At 36.2% G+C, this 19,973-nt stretch overlaps 4 protein-coding genes across 7 annotated transcripts; 2 read left to right on the top strand and 2 right to left on the bottom strand.

Annotated features, from left to right (window-relative positions):
• The first annotated feature begins 102 nt into the window (after positions 1-102).
• Pop5 (POP5 ribonuclease P/MRP subunit) lies at positions 103-2,109 on the top strand. Its single transcript, XM_018514795.1, has 5 exons — positions 103-184; positions 284-432; positions 1,063-1,232; positions 1,312-1,424; positions 2,030-2,109. Exons 1-5 carry the CDS (start codon positions 165-167, stop codon positions 2,040-2,042), a joined length of 465 nt encoding a protein of 154 aa, XP_018370297.1. The 5' UTR covers positions 103-164; the 3' UTR covers positions 2,043-2,109.
• A 37-nt stretch (positions 2,110-2,146) lies between these two features.
• On the top strand, positions 2,147-16,729 carry corn (microtubule-binding protein cornetto). 3 transcript variants are annotated; one of them, XM_018514728.1, is made up of 11 exons: positions 2,147-2,547; positions 12,275-12,601; positions 12,755-14,198; positions 14,340-14,452; positions 14,549-14,689; positions 14,776-14,873; positions 14,956-15,139; positions 15,387-15,612; positions 15,686-15,936; positions 16,014-16,225; positions 16,315-16,729. In XM_018514728.1, exons 2-11 carry the CDS (start codon positions 12,296-12,298, stop codon positions 16,508-16,510), a joined length of 3,171 nt encoding a protein of 1,056 aa, XP_018370230.1. In that variant the 5' UTR covers positions 2,147-2,547; positions 12,275-12,295; the 3' UTR covers positions 16,511-16,729. The 3 variants fall into 3 exon arrangements, with proteins under 3 accessions (XP_018370230.1, XP_018370214.1, XP_018370223.1); XM_018514712.1 differs by having other exon boundaries at positions 2,148-2,547; positions 14,337-14,452; XM_018514721.1 differs by lacking the exon at positions 2,147-2,547 and adding an exon at positions 9,229-9,283 and having other exon boundaries at positions 14,337-14,452.
• LOC108765897 (uncharacterized) lies at positions 7,855-9,224 on the bottom strand. The gene has a single exon (XM_018514784.1). The coding sequence runs from the start codon at positions 8,769-8,771 to the stop codon at positions 8,034-8,036; it is 738 nt and encodes a 245-aa protein (XP_018370286.1). The 5' UTR covers positions 8,772-9,224; the 3' UTR covers positions 7,855-8,033.
• Positions 16,730-18,078: 1,349 nt separating the features above from the next.
• Positions 18,079-19,457, bottom strand: LOC108765258 (uncharacterized). Of its 2 annotated transcripts, XR_001940311.1 has the most exons (3): positions 18,982-19,457; positions 18,644-18,788; positions 18,079-18,540 (listed from the first exon to the last, which is right to left on the bottom strand). XR_001940311.1 is itself a non-coding variant. In XM_018513883.1 (2 exons), exons 1-2 carry the CDS (start codon positions 19,443-19,445, stop codon positions 18,710-18,712), a joined length of 543 nt encoding a protein of 180 aa, XP_018369385.1. In that variant the 5' UTR covers positions 19,446-19,457; the 3' UTR covers positions 18,565-18,709. The 2 variants fall into 2 exon arrangements, 1 of the variants encoding a protein (XP_018369385.1); XM_018513883.1 differs by lacking the exon at positions 18,079-18,540 and having other exon boundaries at positions 18,565-18,788.
• Positions 19,458-19,973: the final 516 nt, after the last annotated feature.

The raw sequence follows: 19,973 nt of genomic DNA, 5'->3' as shown, positions 1-19,973 counted from the left end.
GTACAGTTTGCGTTCATTTTCGTTCCCGTGGAAATAACGTTTATCACTCTGGACTTTTCTCTGGACTAACGGGACAGCATAGACTTTCAGAATTCCGGTGAATGTTAAACTAGAAGTGGAATGCGTTTGCGACTGTCAGTACTGTTGTTGGGATAACCTGAAACATGGTCCGCTTTAAAAACAGGTGACTCGAACTCATGGTTGAACTTATATTGAAATTGTCAATTGTTTCCAACTTGGCTTATAACCGTATCCTGTCAATTCTGTTATTACATTTGCTTAGATACGTCGTTTTCACAATAAAGCCACATAACGACAGTGATGACAAGCAGGCGGCATGGAAGAGTACGCATGTGTCTAATGCAATTAAATTGAAGGTGCAACAACTGTATGGGGATGTTGGAGTTGCAGCGATAAAGGACGGCTTCGATGGTAATTTAGTGTTGGATATTATGGATATTACAGATAAATTTGTAATTTTAAAGAGAAGTCCATAGACGTTGCTCAAGATTCGAGATAGTCTTAAACTAGTGCATGAACCAATCAGAGAGCCATATTAGCATCTTAATGCCCATATTATAGTCACCGCCCAGTGAAAAATGATAATGGAATCGACATCGATTTCATTGTCATTTCTCACTGGGCGAGTGGCTCGTCGCTCAGTGCGATTGGCTCGTGATCTGTAGATCCGAGTTCAATCCCACCTGTGCCCTGCAATACACAATTTTTCGCATTCGGCATTAAAATACAATAACAAAAAATATCTCATAAATCATATGGAAATATATCATGGATTAAGAAAGAATTCTATAAAGACCTTATAAAGAGAGAGACCAAATGATATTTAATCTATTGGAAAATTACATAATAACTCTCTTCCTCTCTAAATCTAAAAAATTCTTTCTTGATCCATGATGTATTTCCACATGGTTTAGTGAGATACTTTTTGTTATTGTGTTTAACATATAAATTTGGACAACCTGAAATTTTACTTGAGATTAAGAATGGACTTTGGATTCCGGCCTATTTTTAAGCCTAATACAAGTTCGTTTTTTGCTGTAGCAAAATACTGTAACGTACAAACGAAAATAGCAATAATAAGACTGAGACATGGGCCTCACAAATATGCATTGCATGCTATTCCGCTGATAAACGACGTAGGTGGGCGACTAGTCAAAACGAAGATTCTGTATATTGGAGCGACTCTGAAACACTGTTTTCTCTTTATTAGAGTAAGATTTGCAACATTCACCTATTTCACTTGTGCCTAGTTGAGGAAGAAAAATATTGTCGTTCCTCTATTTCTCTTAGAAACACCAGGAAAAGAAGCTGGAACAGTTATGGTCAAAATTGCCAACGGAAGCCGAGAAAAAACGGATGGAGACTTTTCTGATGACTCTGACCCCCGCTATGAAGGACTTCAAGTAAAAATCATCGTTGTAAATAATGAATTGTTTTTATTTTAAGTTTATAAATAAAAATAAAGAGTTTTAATACATCTCTCATGAATTAAATACATTAATATCTGGTCACAAAGCAATTTCATGAAATCTCTACATTTATATCTTCCCGACAACGAAATATAAGCGATGTCATTAAACTCTCTCTTCTCTTTTTTTTTTTAATTTTGCTTCGAAGTTTGACTTAAGAGTTTAGTGTCCATTTCTATCAATGTAGAGCTTTAATCTTCATTCAACTTGTCATCTTTTTTTTAATTTTTAGAGCCGGTTCTATCAATGTAAGATTAACTTTAATTTCGCTTTAACTTACTCTTTATCTTTTTCTCATTCTCATAATTAAAAAAACATAAAGAGTAAATTTATCCGAGATTAAAGTTAATATCTTACATTGGTGGAACCGACCCTAAGAATATTAAAAAAAAAAGATGATAAGTTTAACGAATTTGTAAGATTAGAATTAAGAAAAGCTAAAGAGTTAATTGAATCGAAATTTGTAAAATTAAACATTGGTAGAGACGGGCTAATAAAGTTTTTCGAGACGCCTCTCTATACGATGCCGTTATCTGCAGAGGATATCTTTAGCGATCGGATCACAAGGACCGTTGCCACCTCTCGCCAGTTGTCGCTGTTCGTTGCTGGAGGTCTCCCTTCTCGCCCGCCATCACCGCGGTGTGTCCCGCCGTTATCCTGCCGTTTGTCGGGCAGTTCGGGCACTCGTTCGGAATTCGGATCAGTTCAAGTCATCTCGGAGCGTTCGCTAACGGCAACGAGACGACTCCAAAGCTACTCCGCGATCCGTTGTGAACCTAGAGACTCATATACCTACAATTCGCAATCGACAAGGAATCGGGAGAGGCGCGCATCGAGAGAGGAAAAGGGACTCCCGAGAAAACTGCGAATGTTGATGCGCGGGACCGTTCTCGCCCCCCGCAGTCGCTGTATTTACGTTGGACGGTTTTAACGAACGGCAAGATAACAAGAGACTCCTCGGTATCGACCGTGTCTTCCGGAATCGTGATACTCCGTGTCCGACTGCACAGTTCCATCCGGGATAATCGTCGTCCCGGTACACACCGGCAAGTTCGAGGTAAGCGTTTCCTGCTCCCCTCCCTCCCTATCGATATATCATTGTTGTTTAGACTCGCTCCTGCTCTTGGATCCACCCTTCTGTTATGAGGTTTGATCGACGTAGACTTGTAGGTGAAATCTCATTCCGAGTATTGAGGACGACACTCTGCGGGAAATTTTCACGTCTAGCAAAAATTACGACGTACACGTTGAGCATTAGCGTGGAAAAATATGGACGAGAGATATATTTATATGATCCTTGACATTCAACCCTTAACCACATTACATCTCGACATATCTATATCTAAAAGATGGTCCTTGATATTCAATCTCTAACTGTAGGTGTTATGCTGTGTTGAATCCTGAGGACTCTTGTCTTTAAACATGAAAGAAAAGGGTATTGAAAATAATCTCCATTCTATATTGTTGCTGCATTTTATTGTATTTTTAATTATATTCAAGATAAAGTTTTATTCGTTTTTCTTGAAAATAAAATAATTGATCAAAATTTCAGAATAAGCAAGAGAGAAAAAAATATATTATGTGTAATTTATATTAAAATATATTTAAAAAATTTTGGTAAATATATTTAAAAGATTATTGATGTTGAACCCTCAATTGTGGATATAATATGTGAAATCTTGGGAATTCATATATTTTCAAATATTAAAAAAGGAACTGAAAATAACTACTCCATTGTATACATCAACTTGCTGCTGCAAGGCAGATGTCCCCAATAAACACCAACTAACAGTAACAACATCACTGTTATAATTTCATACTCAACAATATAACAGTTACATAGAACATGTTATACATACATTTAGACTGTTGAAAATTGTAATACTGATGTTACCGTTAGTTGGTTTTTTCTGGTTCGATGCTTGAGAATTGAGGATCTTATTTTTTTTAGATAAACATTCAGAGAAAGAATAATTGTCGTCATGGTAATATCTTTCGTGTAAATCTGAGGAAAGCTTTCATAAATCGCAGAATTGGTCTCAGCTTTCTCTTTCATCCTTAGTATGTGGTCGAGAACAAATTGCTTACAGATGTTTGTTCACAGATGTGTCTCTTGCTTTTTCCTTTCTTTTTTTGCTTGAGAAAGAAGAGCTTTTCCTCCAAAAGGGGGAAGATCCGTTCGACTTTCGAGTACAGAAAGTGTAGTTAAAAACAGACTGTGTTTATAGTTATGTCACGTCATAGAGATTTTGTTTATAAAACGATAAAACGAATCATTAAATTGAATCGCATCGCAGAAAGACTCGGAAACGTGTGTTTATCAAAGTAGGACTGACGAGATAAATTAAGGATAGTGACTTAAATACGATTAAGTCACATGTGTACGACGAGAGAGAACAGATAGTCAAGCAAATATTATTATTACGATGTGTGAATATTCTTAGAATAAGAAAACGCGTATTTTCCGCATAATTGTTTGCCTTTCTTGCTTCTTTTTTTTTTTGCTTGATCTCAAACATTCGCCTGTACATTGTTTCGTCATTTCTCGCTTCTGATTTATATAAAAATTTCAGGAGTGAAAGTGGATCTCGTCTACAAATCCAATTTGCAAAAGGAACATAAACATCGTATCTAGAATGGACTGTACAAATTATGGACTCGATTAATTCCTCTCGTACAACTTCTGGGCCGGTTCTTATCGGTTCTTATTTCAAGATCGTCTTATGGCTGATTTATGCTTTGGTCTTAATCTTAAAAATTGGCAACAAAGAATACCATAATATCGTTTATGCTTCCTCAATCTTAACCGTAATCTTAATGTTAGTCTCAAGAAAGGTTTCCATCTTTTAACTTTAGTCCTTAAGATTAAGTCCTTAATTAGGACTAATTCTAAAACTAAGATTAAGACCGAGGCACAAACCAGGCATTAAGTAATGTCTTAAGATGTTACAGCTCTCTGATTGGTTTATAAAATCTTAAGATTGTACTTAAGATAGTCTTAAATATAAGAATCGACTGCGAATATCGGTCTAGTCTTTAATGCAATTTGTCTCGGCGCGGCGGCGCGGGACGAATATTTTCAATGATCACTACATGTCGACCGATGCAAAAGAAAACACTGAAAGTTTGCTTGTAATTTCCACCCTGCTCTCGCTGCGTTACGGAAAATTAATCGTCGAACAATAGCTCTCGATCTCGTTATCTTCCAAATGCATCACTCTTGTGAGAACGCAATTTAGTTAGAAAGCCGCCAGCTTATTTATCACTTTGACGTAGAGTCGTTTGCCAAAGCGAACGCAAGTCGCAAATGGGAAGAAAGGGCTTTCTACAATAAGTCATTACCCAAGTTTAAGTCTTAAGCCATAAGAAATTTACCAATCGCAGTCAAATGTGAGAAGAGTAATCGGCTATGATTGGTCAATTTCTTACAATTTAAGATTTAAAACTTTGGTAACGGCTTGTTGTAAAAAGCCCATAAAGCTTATTGTACAACAAGGTTGCAAGCTGTGAACCTTAAGAAATTGACCAATCACAGTCGATTATTTTTTTCATATTCAACTGTAATTGCTCAATTTCTTACAGCTTATGAATGCTGACTTCCCTTGTGATTGTAGAATAGGATAATTGACGTAAAGCAACGTGGCCGGATGATCCTGACCGTATATCTAACGTCTGCAACGTGACGAGATCTCGAGAGAACCACAAGCTCTCGCTTTATAGTAAGTGATTGAAAAACAAAGTCATGTTCCGACATGTAGGATGAAATTGTATCTTACTTTCGCGTCCGTGCGAAGGAAACTTCGCGGTCGCGCGAATGATCTGAGGTGAGTCTCTGAGGAGGAAAGCGCACGCGGGTGAGACGTTTTATGACTGTTACGGTGATGCGATCGCGAGCTTCCGCTCGCCTATTAATTCACTAATTAGCGCAAGTCCATACGCGGTGTCGAAGATCTCTTATACGATAATTAGTTCGGTCAGTTAACGAGTGGCCTCAAAAACTTTCACGTACTTTTGCTGCCGATACGCCCCCCACGACACGTATATGGTAATTTAATGTAATTTGATATGTTTTTACATGTTTTTTTTTTATTACAGTAATTATGTATAACTGGGACTCGCGAAGAACTCTTGAGATTTTCTCTTTCTTTTTTAATCTTGTACATTACGCGAAAAACAACTTTCATCGCTTAGTATATATGAATATTTTTCATACCTATATTTTTTATTTTAAGTCCATCATTGCAAAAGTATTAAAGTAGGGCAGTTTTAGAAAGATTACATTTATTAAAATCTACTTTAATTACTGTACTAGGAAAAGAGCAAATCTACATTGCTTAGATGTTTGACATACTAATGTAGGAAGAAGCGAGTCGCGTGCAGCATGTAGCGAATGTACTGGATAAGATTCGTTCGCATAAGCGAGCCTCGTGGAATGATTTTAGCGAACACAGACGATAAATATATCCACATGACATGGACCCCGAGAAAGAGAAAGAGAAGGAACAGGGACTGAACTCGAGACTCCGAATCGAGTCTCTTGAGAGGGAAAGAAGGAATGGAATGTTTCTCTCACTTCTCTTTGCTTTCACAAGCCATGTTTCGATGATTTCTTTGACATGCTACGCGAACAACAGTAACATTGCACACATCAATTACCGACAATCACCTCACATTAGCGTTTCCTGCATTCTACGACCGTTCCTTAATTCCTCCACTTTTATTACCCCGTTTAACGAAAAGTATAGCTTTTTGTGCATATTTAAGATGTGTAAATTAAAATATTTATACATATATGGAAGAATGAATTCATATTTAAAAGAAAGTCTAAGAAATATTATTTTATTCGGAAAAGTCTGTGAAAGTCTAAAAATGTGAGTGAGCATTTTTATAGAGGTAAATATTAAAATGGCATTGTAAATCTCAGAAAAGAAGTTCTCGTAAATCGCGGGACTAATCTCTCGTACCGCGATATTCAGGAATACTAAGGATTACTGTCGTTCATAAATAGAATTATCTTCCCCGCAGCAGCCGCCCCATGTGTGACCGCCGTCCATTTACTGAAATATCTTGGTAACCGCTGTATCCAGTGCACCCAGTCGCTTGCAATTTACATTAAGGGGTTACCAAACAAAATACTAATCTCTTAATTCCCGGACTTGGATTTCACACGAGGGAAGCACTAATAAGCTGCGTTCAGAATTTATTATTTCGACAGAAAGTTGGTTGGGCAACTTTTGGAATTTTTTTTTTCAAAAATAGGAAATTATATTAATTGATTTGAATATATCTTTGTCATATTTTTAGGAACAGATGATGCGATTGAAGAGGATTGTTTACCAATCTTTTGTTTACCAACCGACTGAATGTGTCGTAATTTTATACATCCATATCTTTGGACAGAGAAATTTTCCAGTTACGGGCTTCGTATGGTTGCCAGGAATAGTTTACAACCGATATCCTATCTATCGATCACACACTGTGCTCTTAAGAAACGGCGTTGCTAGCTTTATTCGTGTCTAAATATAAATCGACTTTGTATTTAGTCTCTCATCGCTATTTCCTACATTTATTTCGTACGTAAAATGAAACTCGCTAATGTTTGGGTGAGTAGATTTATTACGTTTTTTATTTATTGTTTGAGTTTCTGAAATCGTTTCAGTCTGATACACTAGAAGGCAGATGGATTTAACTTAGCACATAAACAACATGATATGATAATTTTTGTTTAATTAATATTATATACTAATAATAATTATTACTAATTATAGTTATTGTTATAATTATTGATATAGAAATTACCGAAATATTGATTGAAAATTGTATTGAGTTTCGAAATCAGAGTAATAATAATAAAAGTTTAACAGATTTATTAATAAAATATATTCAAGATTTAAAATAAAGATTTAAAATAAATAATTTTTTATGTAAAAATTATAATGTAATTAATAGAAAAAGTGGAAATGAAAAAAGATTTTTACGCAATAATTGATATGTGTGAATAACATATTAGTCACATTAAACAGTCATTTAAAAAATCTATTTCATATTTATGTTGAACGTAATTTTTGTACTAATAATAATTTGATGTTCGCGTAATTCTAAAAAGAAACAACACGAGAAGTAATTCTTTTAAATAATTTATTTGACAAAACGATGAATATATTTCTACATGATAATGACATGGAAACTTTGCAGTTTTATGCAAGAGATATTTTTCTAAAATAATAAATAAAAAAATATCACATAGACAAGAAACACAATACCAGTAAAATCGAAATAATAATTAGTAGTAGCAGACTATCTAAGTAACTATTAATAGTTTGTACTTCCAAGCTATCAATTTCGAAATGTAACCATTCTCGACTTTGTTGCAATAAGAAAGTTTCCTTAAAAAATGTTCAATAAAATTAAAATATTCTTGGCAGTTAAGAAATAAGAGCTGTCCGTGAAATTACATGTAACCAGCTGCTGATCGCGCTTGATCAATTATTTTTCTAGGAAGAGATATTTCTACGTAGCACCACCTAAGAAACTTTGGTTACATCACTTGAGCTCGATATTCGTGCCCGAAGTTCTCGACACACTTTTCGTCACGGGACAACCACGGGAATTAACGATCAACGAAGAATCGCCGAAGCGTTTCGTTACGCATTGACCGTCGCTTTGGATCTTCGTGATGATCTTTGTAACGGTTGGATGCCGCAAGGATTTCCGTGTTTCCTCGTTGCGCTTCCCGTACTTCGCTTGGCTCCTCTCCTTCATATCATTCAAGTCATTGTCCATGTTCGATGCTCCGTGATCATCTTCGCATTCCTTGTTAATAATTTCCTTACATGGACATGTACAATTTTGCACGTAGGTCTCCCTACTTCTTTGTTCTTTTGTGGACTTCGGGTCTGTTTCAGAACTCGAGTAGAGGATCACCTTTCCGCCGTCGCCCACGAATTTCACCTTTTCTTTAGAAGAGTCCGGTCCAAGAAGGACCCGTCCGCCATCGCCAATATATTCAATATCGCCCACATTATAATTTACATGTAGCTTACAACCGTCACCAATGACGTGAACGCTACCGGAATTCTTCGATAGAACGATGCAGCAGCCATCGCCTACGATCTCCAATACACTGTGATTTGAATGCATCCTGACGACGAGCCCGTCGCCATGGAATCGCTTGATATCATCATCCTCGTCAGAATGCTTACGATGTCTTATGGAATCGCTCTTAATGTTCCGCTCCTTCCTCTTCATATCCGGCTGCTCGTCGATGCGAAAGATCGTCATTGGTACTTGAGAATTGTCACTTCTCTTCGTGATAGAAAATATTCCATTCGACAAATACAACAATTATCCAATTATTGCACAATTTTCAGATGATTTATTATATATATATAAGTAATATACTAATTACTAATCAGATACTGTTTGTCGAAGGGTTTCTTCTTGCTTCTGCCGTTCACCACTAAAGGGAAATATATCCTCTTTTTAGAAGCGAGTGCACGAGAAGAAAAAGTGCGTTCGTGCAGCCACACGCGAGAGAGTTATTTACGTTACGACGATCAGCGTGACACGACTCTGATCCCTATGTTGTAGCCGCGTAATAACGAATGCGTACGGTCGATTCGCGCAGTGGTGGGCACGCGTGACGACGGGTTCTTCACCGAGCACAATCGGCCCCAGTTATCATAACTCTTCGGGGGACTTCCCGCGAGACCTTCCGCAGCGGTGAACACTCGGCGTTCATTGATACCAGAGTCGTATCTAAGAATTCACAGTGCCTGTGATGAATACTATCAGTAGATCTATCATTTATCTGTCACAGAAAATTAGATTGTGTTGAGATACATTAAATATTTTTAAAGATATATTTTTTAATAGTTTTTATTGTGAAAAGCTAATATAGAGACATTTGGCATGTAATTAAAAAGTAATTTTAAAGAAAATTTATATGTACTAAATATCAGTATACACAAAATTATATTTTTCTATATAGATAGAATAAGATAATTATACGTTTCAATATTTTTATATATTATTTTACGTATCTTATAATTTTTGAGTACTCTTCCTACATGTGTAAAAAGAGCTAGAATTTTTCATAAAATATTTTAAATTTTATTCTGCTTCTTGTTATATTAATTAACAGTGAGAAAATTGATATTGGTAACATTTTTAAACTATTTGCCAGCAGTTTATAACTATTGCATCAGTAACCATAATTGACGACAAACAAGCTGACGTTAAAGACGGCATTTTGACGTTGAAATAATGATAAATAATGTCTTGCTTATTTGTCTTTTGAACTTTGAACGTCTAGCTACATTTGAAATTTCAAGTTAGAATTCCATTAAAGTAAGATGTAACTTAAACATCTAAGTTCTCTTTTGTCAATTTTTTTTTATTCTCACATATCAATTTATGTTTTTTATATTTTTAATGTGAATGTATACACTGTTTCTCTTACACAAAAATGTCAAAGTGTGCGATTCAAATATAGCAATATGTAACGAATCGAAAAAAAATCTTTGAAATTATAAAGGATTTGCCAGTCTAGTTACGACTTTGCTTCACCTTTTTTGCGCGCTCTCTCTTTCTCTCTCTTTCTCTCTCTTTCTAATTCGGCACGCCAATCTCTCGTTATTCATCATGGCCGAGCGAAGGACAAAACGGTCTGCCGACTCAAAGTGTCTGAAAAGAGGCTTTACAACAACAGTTCTTAATATAATCGTAACGTCATCTTCAAGTTTTTAAAGTGTTTAGAATTAATTGGCAATTTTGTTTAGCTTTTACAATTATTTTTATTGATATATGAAGTTATTGGTATATATAAATTTTATTTTATACATAAACATAAATTTATACATAAATTTTGTGTATACTGATATTTAGTACATATAAATTTTCTTTAAAATTACTTTTTAATTACATGCCAAATGTCTCTATATTAGCTTTTCACAATAAAAACTATTAAAAAATATATCTTTAAAAATATAAGAATTGAAACATTTTATTATCTTTATCTTATCTAGGAAGCTGATGTCAGTTAAAAATAAATATTTCTTCTGAAATATTATTATCCCTCGAAAGAAAGAGAGAGTGATGCAAATATTTTCTGAATGTGTATGCTGCAGATTTCACCATGCAATCAAGGAGAAATGCCAAAATGTGCATGCTTAAGTTTAAAACAGAAAGTGTACTTGGAGCGAATGTGGAGAGCACTTTTCCCCAGCAAGAGTTTTAACAATAATGGACTAAAAATTAATACGTATCTTATTGGGCTAAACTTCAAAGAGGTAGCCTTCCAAACAAAAGCCTTTAGTATATCTCTTGAATTCTCAAATTTTTACCGCGATATGCTAGAATATATTTCCTCCGTTTTCGTTCTTTAGTTTAGACCTTGGTTTAGACTAAGTCTATTTCTTTTCTTTTTCTTAAATAAGTTAGTCCTTGTTATTAATGCCTTTTTTTTGTAATTTTGTTAATTCTAATTGCTAATGGTCAATATTTATAAGCATCGATATCATCGTGCATATGTCTTATCTTGCAAAATCTCACTCAACTACATTCCTGGCACATGGCCGCTCTCACTGTCATTCGATCATATGATTTCTCATAAATCGCGATTCATGCGTAAAAAACACTACGTCATCCGGTAATTGGGAAGAAGTAATTTAGTGACTCAATATATAATAATATGGCAGAATATCTGTGCGAACAATCTATAAGGTATCAGCTGTGCTCATAGATATGCGCCCAGGGGGAATCCCTTGTTACTTCTCGCGTTATTACGATTTCATATCTATATACATAATACTGGCCTTTATTGGTCTAAGTACGTCGATTAAAAAGAAGAGATAAACTGATAAAAGAGAGTTTAAAGAGGGAGAGAGAGAGAGATTAGTTGATTTTTTAAGTTAAGCCAACATTCTCTCTCTCTCTAACTTAAAAAATGTCAACTAATCTTTCGCAATAATAAAAAACAATAAATAGAACTTTCCATCATAAATTTAATGTTACATCATATTACATTGTGTTATAACGTGCATTTATTTGTTATAAATTATTTGCAAATTGTAAATTTTGTAACTTATAAAAACAAAAATAATTTTTTAATGTAAGTGAAGAGAATCTCTCTCTCTCTTTCTCTCTTCAAAATTAAATAATTAAAAATATAATATTCTATATAGACTGATAAGAATAAAATATTTTACTTAGTATTTATTATTGTCTACAAAATAGTTCACCGCCGAGCTGTTCCTTGATTTGGCATGAATCGGAAAAACATGTCCAGACTACGAAATAATTTCCTTTGCAAGAGGCGTGTGTACCATTCGAGTAATTCAATATGACCGTGATTGGAATGTCATAACTCGATTCGGAAACGAAATAGCTTTATCGACTTGGTGCCTACATGCAAGCTAATTGCTCCTGTCTATATCCTCAGTCCATTACTGTCCATATTGGATGTTTTGTGGACTTGAAAAGCTTTTATAACATGACTAATTCCTGATTTAACAATAAGCTATCTAATTTCAGAGAATTAAGTTAATATGTTTACTGTATCTCACTGCATAATCTACAAAAAGTCTTATTTCATATTAGCTTTTACAAGTTCGCGGTCAAAATGCTAGTAAAAAGAAATAGATCTTCCTAATTAGATTTTGATAAGCTTCGGAAATATATCTACTTAACTGTTATTGCAAGTTCCAAAACGTATTATATATATATATATATATAAGATATTTAATTATTTTTTATTTATTTGCTCTTTTTGCGATATTTTTCAGTGGCAAAATGATAAAAACGAAATGAGTGATCTACTTAACACCATTGTAATGGAGACCTCGTATCCCGAGTCCGAAAATTGTTTGAAGGTGGCATCGCCGATGCTGAACGTAGCGCGACAGGACTCGGGTGTACCGGAGGATCTTGTTTCGCCTCTCAATGGAGAGGAAGATCCGGATCTCACTATGAACAGCGAATGCAACATCACCGTTATCCATATCAGCGAGTCGCAGAACGTCAAGACAAACGATAAGTCACTGGCCGAAAATAAGGACAGCAAGGATGGTAGTGACAGCGGTGTTGAAGGTTGCGCGACGGAAGTTCCAAGAGTGAGTTTTAATGTAAAGTCTTATTTATGGAGAAAATATTTTCTTAAAATAAAAACTAATTTCAACATGTAAAATTGCCAAAAGTGTCCAGACACTATAAATGATGACAGATCTATAAGTAGTTACTCATTTGGTTCATTTTTTGTTTTGCAGGTACGCAGTAGAAATAGCATCGACTACACGAGCAGTTGCGGTGGCTTAGACGATGCTTCTTGTGCATCCAGCCTCGTCAGTTGCTGCTCAGTGTACGAAGATGCATGCGGATCCACGTTGCCAGACGATGTGCGACTGGGTGCTACTGGTGGCGAGGGCACGAGCGAGGGCGGTAGTGAAAGCTCGTCCATCGCTGGCAGCGTGTCCGTGCGAACGAGCCGTATGAATGTGAAGAGGATCACAACGACGTCTAGTGCGACTAAGAAGAAGATTACGAGCGGTACCGAATCGCAGAAGAGCGCTCGCACAAAACCAACAAACACAACCTCGAGCACGAGCTTGGGCTCGACGACGCCGCGATCCAAATCGCGAACAGCAACTCCTAGAAACATACTGACCAAGACTCAAAGCACGAGCAGGGAGCGGGACCATCGACCACGATCAAGAGAGAAATTGAGCGCCCGGGAATCGAACTCGTCGCTCGTTGGGGATGTCTCCAAGACGCCTGTTGGAAGTCGTAGTACGGTGATGTATGGTTGTCGGTCTAGCAGCAACGTAATGTCCAGTTCGATATCCACTCCCACTTCGTCCTCAATCGCGAAGACGAGAACGAGGGTGTTGCCCGATTCGCTGCCATCCGCACTGACCACGGAGATCAATAAGGATCTTGCGCAGCGTAGCGGGAGAGTCATCAGGAACGATTCGTCGAGATCGAGGACCGCATCTAGCACGCGGGGAGCGCGCACGCCGGTGTCCACGCCGTCTGAGGAAACGAGAGTGAAGGTACCGTCTTTATCAACTTCTCGTGCTCTCTGTGCAAAGAGTACCGTCTCACGTACTGATAATAAAGCTACTGGTCAAGATAACAAGGCACTCGATACGTACGCAACGTTACCGCGTAGGAACAGAAATAAATTGATAATTTCGAAAATTGGAGAGAAGACGGACAAGACAGCAAGAAGTAGATCCGGAAGTCGAGACGTTAGCCTCAGCAGAACCATTGAGAAGAAAAACATCATGGGGAGAGATTCATCTTCCGCTCATAAAAGCTTACCGCCCTATCCCAGACAAAGAACCGTCGAGAAGACTCGTATATATCACGAGACTAGTGCGCAGACCGGCTTGACCGGGCAGGACATCGAGAACATGATGTCTGGACAACCGAGCGCCGTCGCCGGGCCCGAAGTCATTGAGAGACTGCATAAGGATTGCCAAACGGAGGACGCATGGAATGACGTGCAGACTTTGCAGGATAACTTGAGACGCTTGAACGAGGAAAGCAGCAGTCTGCGAAAAGAGAACGAGAGATTGAAACTCGAGTTAGCCGAAGCGAATCGTCTTCTAGAAGAGGAACGGGCCGATCACGCGTTTGCGCGTCAGGAACTTGATAGGAACGCACAACGAGTACTGGCTATGCTAGGCACGCCGCAATCGGAACACGCAGGTAAAACGAATAAAGTAAATGTGCAAAAACAAATGATAAATTTATTCATAGAGCGAGATTATTTTATATTACTTGCATATCTATATAATTTATAGAAATAAAATTTGTAGAAAATAAATTGATGAAATTTCTTTTTAGAAGGTAGTGACAGCTTCCTCGAACTCGAATGTCATATACAATCCTCGGGACAAGTTGTTGCTAATCAGCAAGTCGAAATAGCTGATCTGCAATCGCTCTGTCGTATGTTAAACAGGGTAAGAATATTGTATTTGCAACAATTTAATTATAATATGAAAATTATCTCTAATTTTCCATATTAAAGGTATCTTTTTATAACATTTTTATTGAAGGACTTGGACAAAAGTCTAGCCGCGCAGAAAGCTTTGCTACAACAGCAACAAGAATTGGAAGCCGAATCAGCCGAGATGCAAGATTTCCTTCAAGAAGAGAAGGCTACCTTAGCGGATGCACTTAAAGACGCTGAACTGGAGGTATTTTTTAATTTTAAATTCTATCTCCTCTACATTCATTTCTTTAAGTATGTACTATTTATTTCATACTCGTTTGTCTTTTATAGCTTAAAAAGAAAGGGGAAGCTTTAACTCAAAAAGAAACGGAATTAGAAAGGCAAACAGAAGAGTGTAAGCATTTAGTGCGAATTAGCGAACAAAGAAGGTGTGTGTCTCATGAAATTTGTTGACAATATATTTATACTAAACATTATAAAGTGTACTTTAACGATTGATTTTTTATCTAGGCAAGAAAATTTATCAATGAGTCTAAAGTTGAACGCCGTTGAACGAAGAAGTAGAGAACTTTTACTCACTCAAGGCGCTGCCATGTCCGGAGCGGCTGTAGCTCTTTCCGGACTTAGCACCAGATTGGAAGGACTAGTAGATCAATTAATCGCTTCTTATAATATCTCAGTAAAAGATCTTGAGGTAAGTACAATGATAAAAGTTATCCATTGCATACAAAATAGTTTACATTATTATTAAATAGACTTTATATGAATGAACAATAATAACATACTCTATTTTCTATAAATAAATATATAAATGATTACAATAGATGAAAGATTAATATTCTGCTAATTGTTTCTTTCTACTCATTTTTCTTCTACATTTAATAATTAAAAAATATTTTCTTCAGTCATTATTAAATGTATTATAATTTTTTCTTAAAAAGGATGTCATATATCATAACGAAGCATACAGTAGAAGTAACAGTAGCGTGGAGTCTAGTCCGGTTAGTTCTAAACAGAGTTTGAAAGAACGCACGCCGAGTCCAAAGAGTGGATCCTTCGTTTCCGCAGTGATCAGCGCTATTCGGAACGCCGCAACGCATCCCTTCGCGGCAAGAAACAACCTCGATAAAAAATCCAGTCTAGATTCATCTAAACAGATTTACAAAGGTAATAGAATACAAAATGTTAAAATAAGAAGACTACATTCAAATCCATTAAAAGGACAATTTTTATTTTCTAGAACTAAGTATGGAATCATCGTCTGACTTGCTTGATTTTGAAACTGAACCATGTTTGATGATGGAGAGCGTTTTGGAAGACGTACCTTTGCCAGACACATATTCGCATAACATGGTATCGAGCAGCGATTCTCTCCGCAGAGCACTGAGTTTCTCCGAAACGTCGGACGAGCATAATATGAGAAAGACAAAATACATCGATGAGTGTACTAGTCTCACAAATCTCACCCAGGCAATCTTGCATCGTCGTAAAGCAAGTATCTAAATTAGACTCGGAAAGTAAAAGTTATAAAATGAAGTAATAATAATTAACCATATTAAAATTTACAGGTGGAAGACGAGGGTGATGACGATTGCGATTCCGTGAGCGAATCTGACACCGGGACCAATGATGGTCCTATGCCTTTGGTGGATTACTGTCCATCTGTGGATCTTGTCGATCAAGTGATCGAAGTGGACAATCTCGTTACCAAACTTCTGAAAGTGTTACGAATCATACAGCTTGACAACGATACGTGTATACAGGAATTGAAAGAAGATAAGTAAGTTTAATAAATTAACTAAATTGTAACGATTAATTTAATGTTATTATTAATTGGAGTGTTAATTAACTGGAACGCATTATTTACAGATCTAACTTGGAGATAAAATTAGAAGCCACCGTAACGGAATTGAACGAGCTTCGTAAGATTATCGATAACTTTCATCAATCGCCGGAAGATGTCCTGAACAACGTATCCGATCGACGACGTAGCGTTGGCGTTATGGAGAATTGTCGGATTTTGCTCAAAGAGGTAATAGCCGGCGATGTTGCCGATACATTTTGATAGTGTACTTCTTCCACGCTACTGCCATATCTGAGATAAATTATTAACTTTCATGAAAGATATGTCAAATGGTTTAATTCCTCGATAGACGAGTAAGAAGGAATTAAAATTTAACGAGGCCGTACTTGCTACTAATAGCAGTTTTGGCGAAATAGACTGAGGATCTCTCGATGTGGAGTGACTTCCGCTTAATATTTTAAAATATTTATAAATTTCTTATTCTTCCTAACTATTATAAATGATTTTAATTCTTAAGAATCTATGTCAATTTTAAGAGTCTGAATTATTATATTAAACATCGATGAACGTTATATTGTTATTTATAAAAATCGGATTTCAAATTTTGAGGTGACTGAATTTTCAAGAGTTTAGACACCATATAGTTTTGAATATTACATATATTTTTCCTTCCATCATAATATATATTTTTGTGCGCTTTATAATGTTAATTTCACACTGAATATAATGGTGTACATGTGTACATGTGTATATTAATAGGATGTACATCCAGATTGCAAAAATCAAATATGAACAAATACGGGCTCGTCGCTGTTTTTAAAATAATTGTACAAAAAATGATTATTTAAATAATAAATGACTGGTTAAAATTCAATTAATCATAGCTAACTACGCAGCATGTAGAAATATTTAATTTTGCTGACTTTTCATTGTATTTCTTTCACCAGAATTTGGCAAAATATATTCACGAATAATGATTAATAATTTTGAATATATATTTGTAAATGTATTAGTGTATGCAAAAAATATATGTCTTATATGTCCAAATGTATATTTAACATATATTTGAATACGCTAGTACACTTTCTGTGAAAATACGAAATTGTAAATCATTATTCATTATTAGCCAGTATATATGTATTCAATATTGATTCCCACCGCCGAGTTGATCATAGAATTTTATATTTAATAAAATAATCCTCCAACGTGTGAAATTATTAAGTTTATAAAAGATCGATTTTTTTTAAATTACATACGTTTTCATTCGCGCGAAGTAAACAGGGTAGTCTATATTTAAGATAACAATATTTAATAGAGAACACAACAAGAGCTAGATACATAAAACGGAAGAATAGATTTCAGATACCTTTTATTGTGTCTTTGGTCATGCAATACTTATATTACCGTAATTACATTGTGTGACATTTAAAAAGATAGTGAAATATTTTATGACAAATCGTAGATATAAAGATGCTTCTTAATAGAGAATTAGAAAAAGATATTTGTACTATTATTTTTGTGTATGTGTGCATGTGTGTGTGTGTAATTTATTTTTTTCATCTAAAGATGTATATACGTCAATTATAATAAATCTCGAAGACTTTTTGCTCAGTGAAACTAAAGTTGAGATTTATTATAAACGTTTTCCAGACGAGGTTTCTTTTATTAAAACGGAGCTGTGCTTCAACTTAAGCGTAGCTTTAATCATAGGAAATATTGTGATGATACAACCAAACAACACATATGTATTTTATTGTTTAATCAAATAAATTTTCATATCTTGAAAAATACACAGATGCATATAATTGTATTATATACACATAACTTTACACATAATTAAAGCAGATTATATCACGTAAATGCATGTAAAAAATTTGCAATTGTCAATACAAAAAATCGTCACTAACAATTACGATTAGTTTATAAGTAAATGAATAGTGATTTATGTACTGGGACGCTAAATCAAAACGGAATTATGGCAAAGCAAATATTGCATTTAGCTTGTTTAACATGTAAATACATATGTGGTTACTGAATCACAATCGCCCGTTATATTATACGGATAAGGTGAATGAAATCGCCATTCCTGTAATTTCATGTATTTTCATTTAAAAGCCATCTTTTAAGTTACAGAGAAATGAGCTCAGGGATAACGCTAATATTAGCGCGTCCCTTTATTAATATTAGACACCATATAAATGCGTGGTACGACATCGATTCGGTCGTCAATCATACACGTTATATTCTACGAGTACTCATCCATCATCCCTGTAGATGCAGATATCCTATCCCTGTGGAGAGAATAATATATTCTTTTCAAACATCTTATTTTAAATGGTTGTAGTTTGAAATACAGAATACAGCGCACATTATATTAAAAGAAAAGAAAAATACCGTTTTCTTAATATATGCTGTAGACGGAACATTGTGTATTGGAATTGCAAGCATCGAGGAATCGTTTTAGTGCACGCTCGTGCCTCGCACATGACGTATGTGACGTATTAAAGGCGCCAAGAAATTCACCAACCGTACGGCTGGTCTGGAACATAAGAAGAGTATGTCGAGAAAGTGTGTACATTAAATTATTTTTATAATTAAAAGAGTGAAAATTACACGTAAACGCCAGCTGCAATAAAATCACAATTATAAAATTGATATAATTAATACTATTATAAGATATAATTAATAAAATTGATTATTAGGGCAGCAATATGAAGTAGATGGATTCTTACTTGTTTAGTGTCTTCGAGATCGCCAAATCGGTTTTGTTGGGAACGCTATCGATGATAGGTTTGTCTAGTTCGTTGATGGACTGGATCGTCGGCGGAGTGGATACCTTTTGATTGGAAGTTGATAAATTATGTTCCGAGTTGCCAGCGGTGGCGCCGGCCAGGAGCAGTGCCTCGACCGGCGCAAATACGAATACAAGACCATCCAAGTGGATGCGATAGTTCTCGGTCCCGTTCTGCCGTTGGTCGTAGTAATCGATGGCATCGGAGAGCGTGGACGTCGGTGCGGCGAAGGTTACAGCTGTCTCCTGTGGTATCACCGATGGGATTTCATCCTTGATCTCAGACTCGATCTTGGAATCAGTCTTGGATTCAGTCGACTTGTCGGTGACGGGTAAACACTGAACGCTTGCGAAAAACGCGATGAGTAATACAGTCTTGAATACACGCATGTTGATTGATAACATTGATGAACGGCTACTTGTCGAGTTGCCTTTCGTTCGAATGCAACTCGTAAACTTATCGGGTTCACCTGTCTACTTGACCTCAGTCTATCTTAAAATCTGTCAAATTGCCCTCTACTTGATCCCAGTTCCTAAGTTATTGTTTTCTCGATTCTGATTGAAGCCGGTGACTGCAGGATGCTTCCTGTTCGGCTGCGATTGTAAATTTACAAGTTATTTTCTTACTCAACGGGCGTGAACTCGGGTCGACCACTTTTTTCGACGATTCTTAATGAGATGACGCGGGAATGCGATTGGCCCGGGATCAGTATCGGTATCGTGAGATGGGACGAAAACGGACGGAACGACGTTGGAGAACGTGAAACGTGTCTGGACAACACGGAGGATGCTCGAGGTGTGATGACCGGGCGATGTCTCGTACCAGAAGACGATCCCGATCCCCACCTGGGCGATTTGAACCTGAGCCTTCCTTCGGTCGGTTCTAGAAACGGATCCCCGGAAAAGTTCAAGAACCTCGGCGTACTGACAGCA

Source organism: Trachymyrmex cornetzi, unplaced genomic scaffold, assembly GCF_001594075.2.
Source record: "Trachymyrmex cornetzi isolate Tcor2-1 unplaced genomic scaffold, Tcor1.1 scaffold117, whole genome shotgun sequence".
NCBI classification, from domain to species: Eukaryota; Metazoa; Arthropoda; class Insecta; order Hymenoptera; family Formicidae; genus Trachymyrmex; species Trachymyrmex cornetzi.
This window is presented reverse-complemented; position numbering and strand designations above follow the sequence as displayed.

Bases quoted from the DNA above. Each gene is read 5' to 3' on its own strand.
- Pop5 (XM_018514795.1), top strand. From the start codon at position 165: ATGGTCCGCTTTAAAAACAG. The intron at 433-1,062 runs GTAATTTAGTGT...TTTTTGCTGTAG, and splicing joins GATAAAGGACGGCTTCGATG to CAAAATACTGTAACGTACAA. The intron at 1,233-1,311 runs GTAAGATTTGCA...TATTTCTCTTAG, and splicing joins ACTGTTTTCTCTTTATTAGA to AAACACCAGGAAAAGAAGCT.
- LOC108765897 (XM_018514784.1), bottom strand. From the start codon at position 8,771: ATGACGATCTTTCGCATCGACGAGCAGCCGGATATGAAGAGGAAGGAG.
- corn (XM_018514712.1), top strand. From the start codon at position 12,296: ATGAGTGATCTACTTAACACCATTGTAATGGAGACCTCGTATCCCGAG. The intron at 15,140-15,386 runs GTAAGTACAATG...TTTCTTAAAAAG, and splicing joins TCTCAGTAAAAGATCTTGAG to GATGTCATATATCATAACGA. The intron at 15,937-16,013 runs GCAAGTATCTAA...TAAAATTTACAG, and splicing joins CAATCTTGCATCGTCGTAAA to GTGGAAGACGAGGGTGATGA.
- LOC108765258 (XM_018513883.1), bottom strand. From the start codon at position 19,445: ATGTTATCAATCAACATGCGTGTATTCAAGACTGTATTACTCATCGCG. The intron at 18,789-18,981 runs GTAAGAATCCAT...CTTATGTTCCAG, and splicing joins ATCTCGAAGACACTAAACAA to ACCAGCCGTACGGTTGGTGA.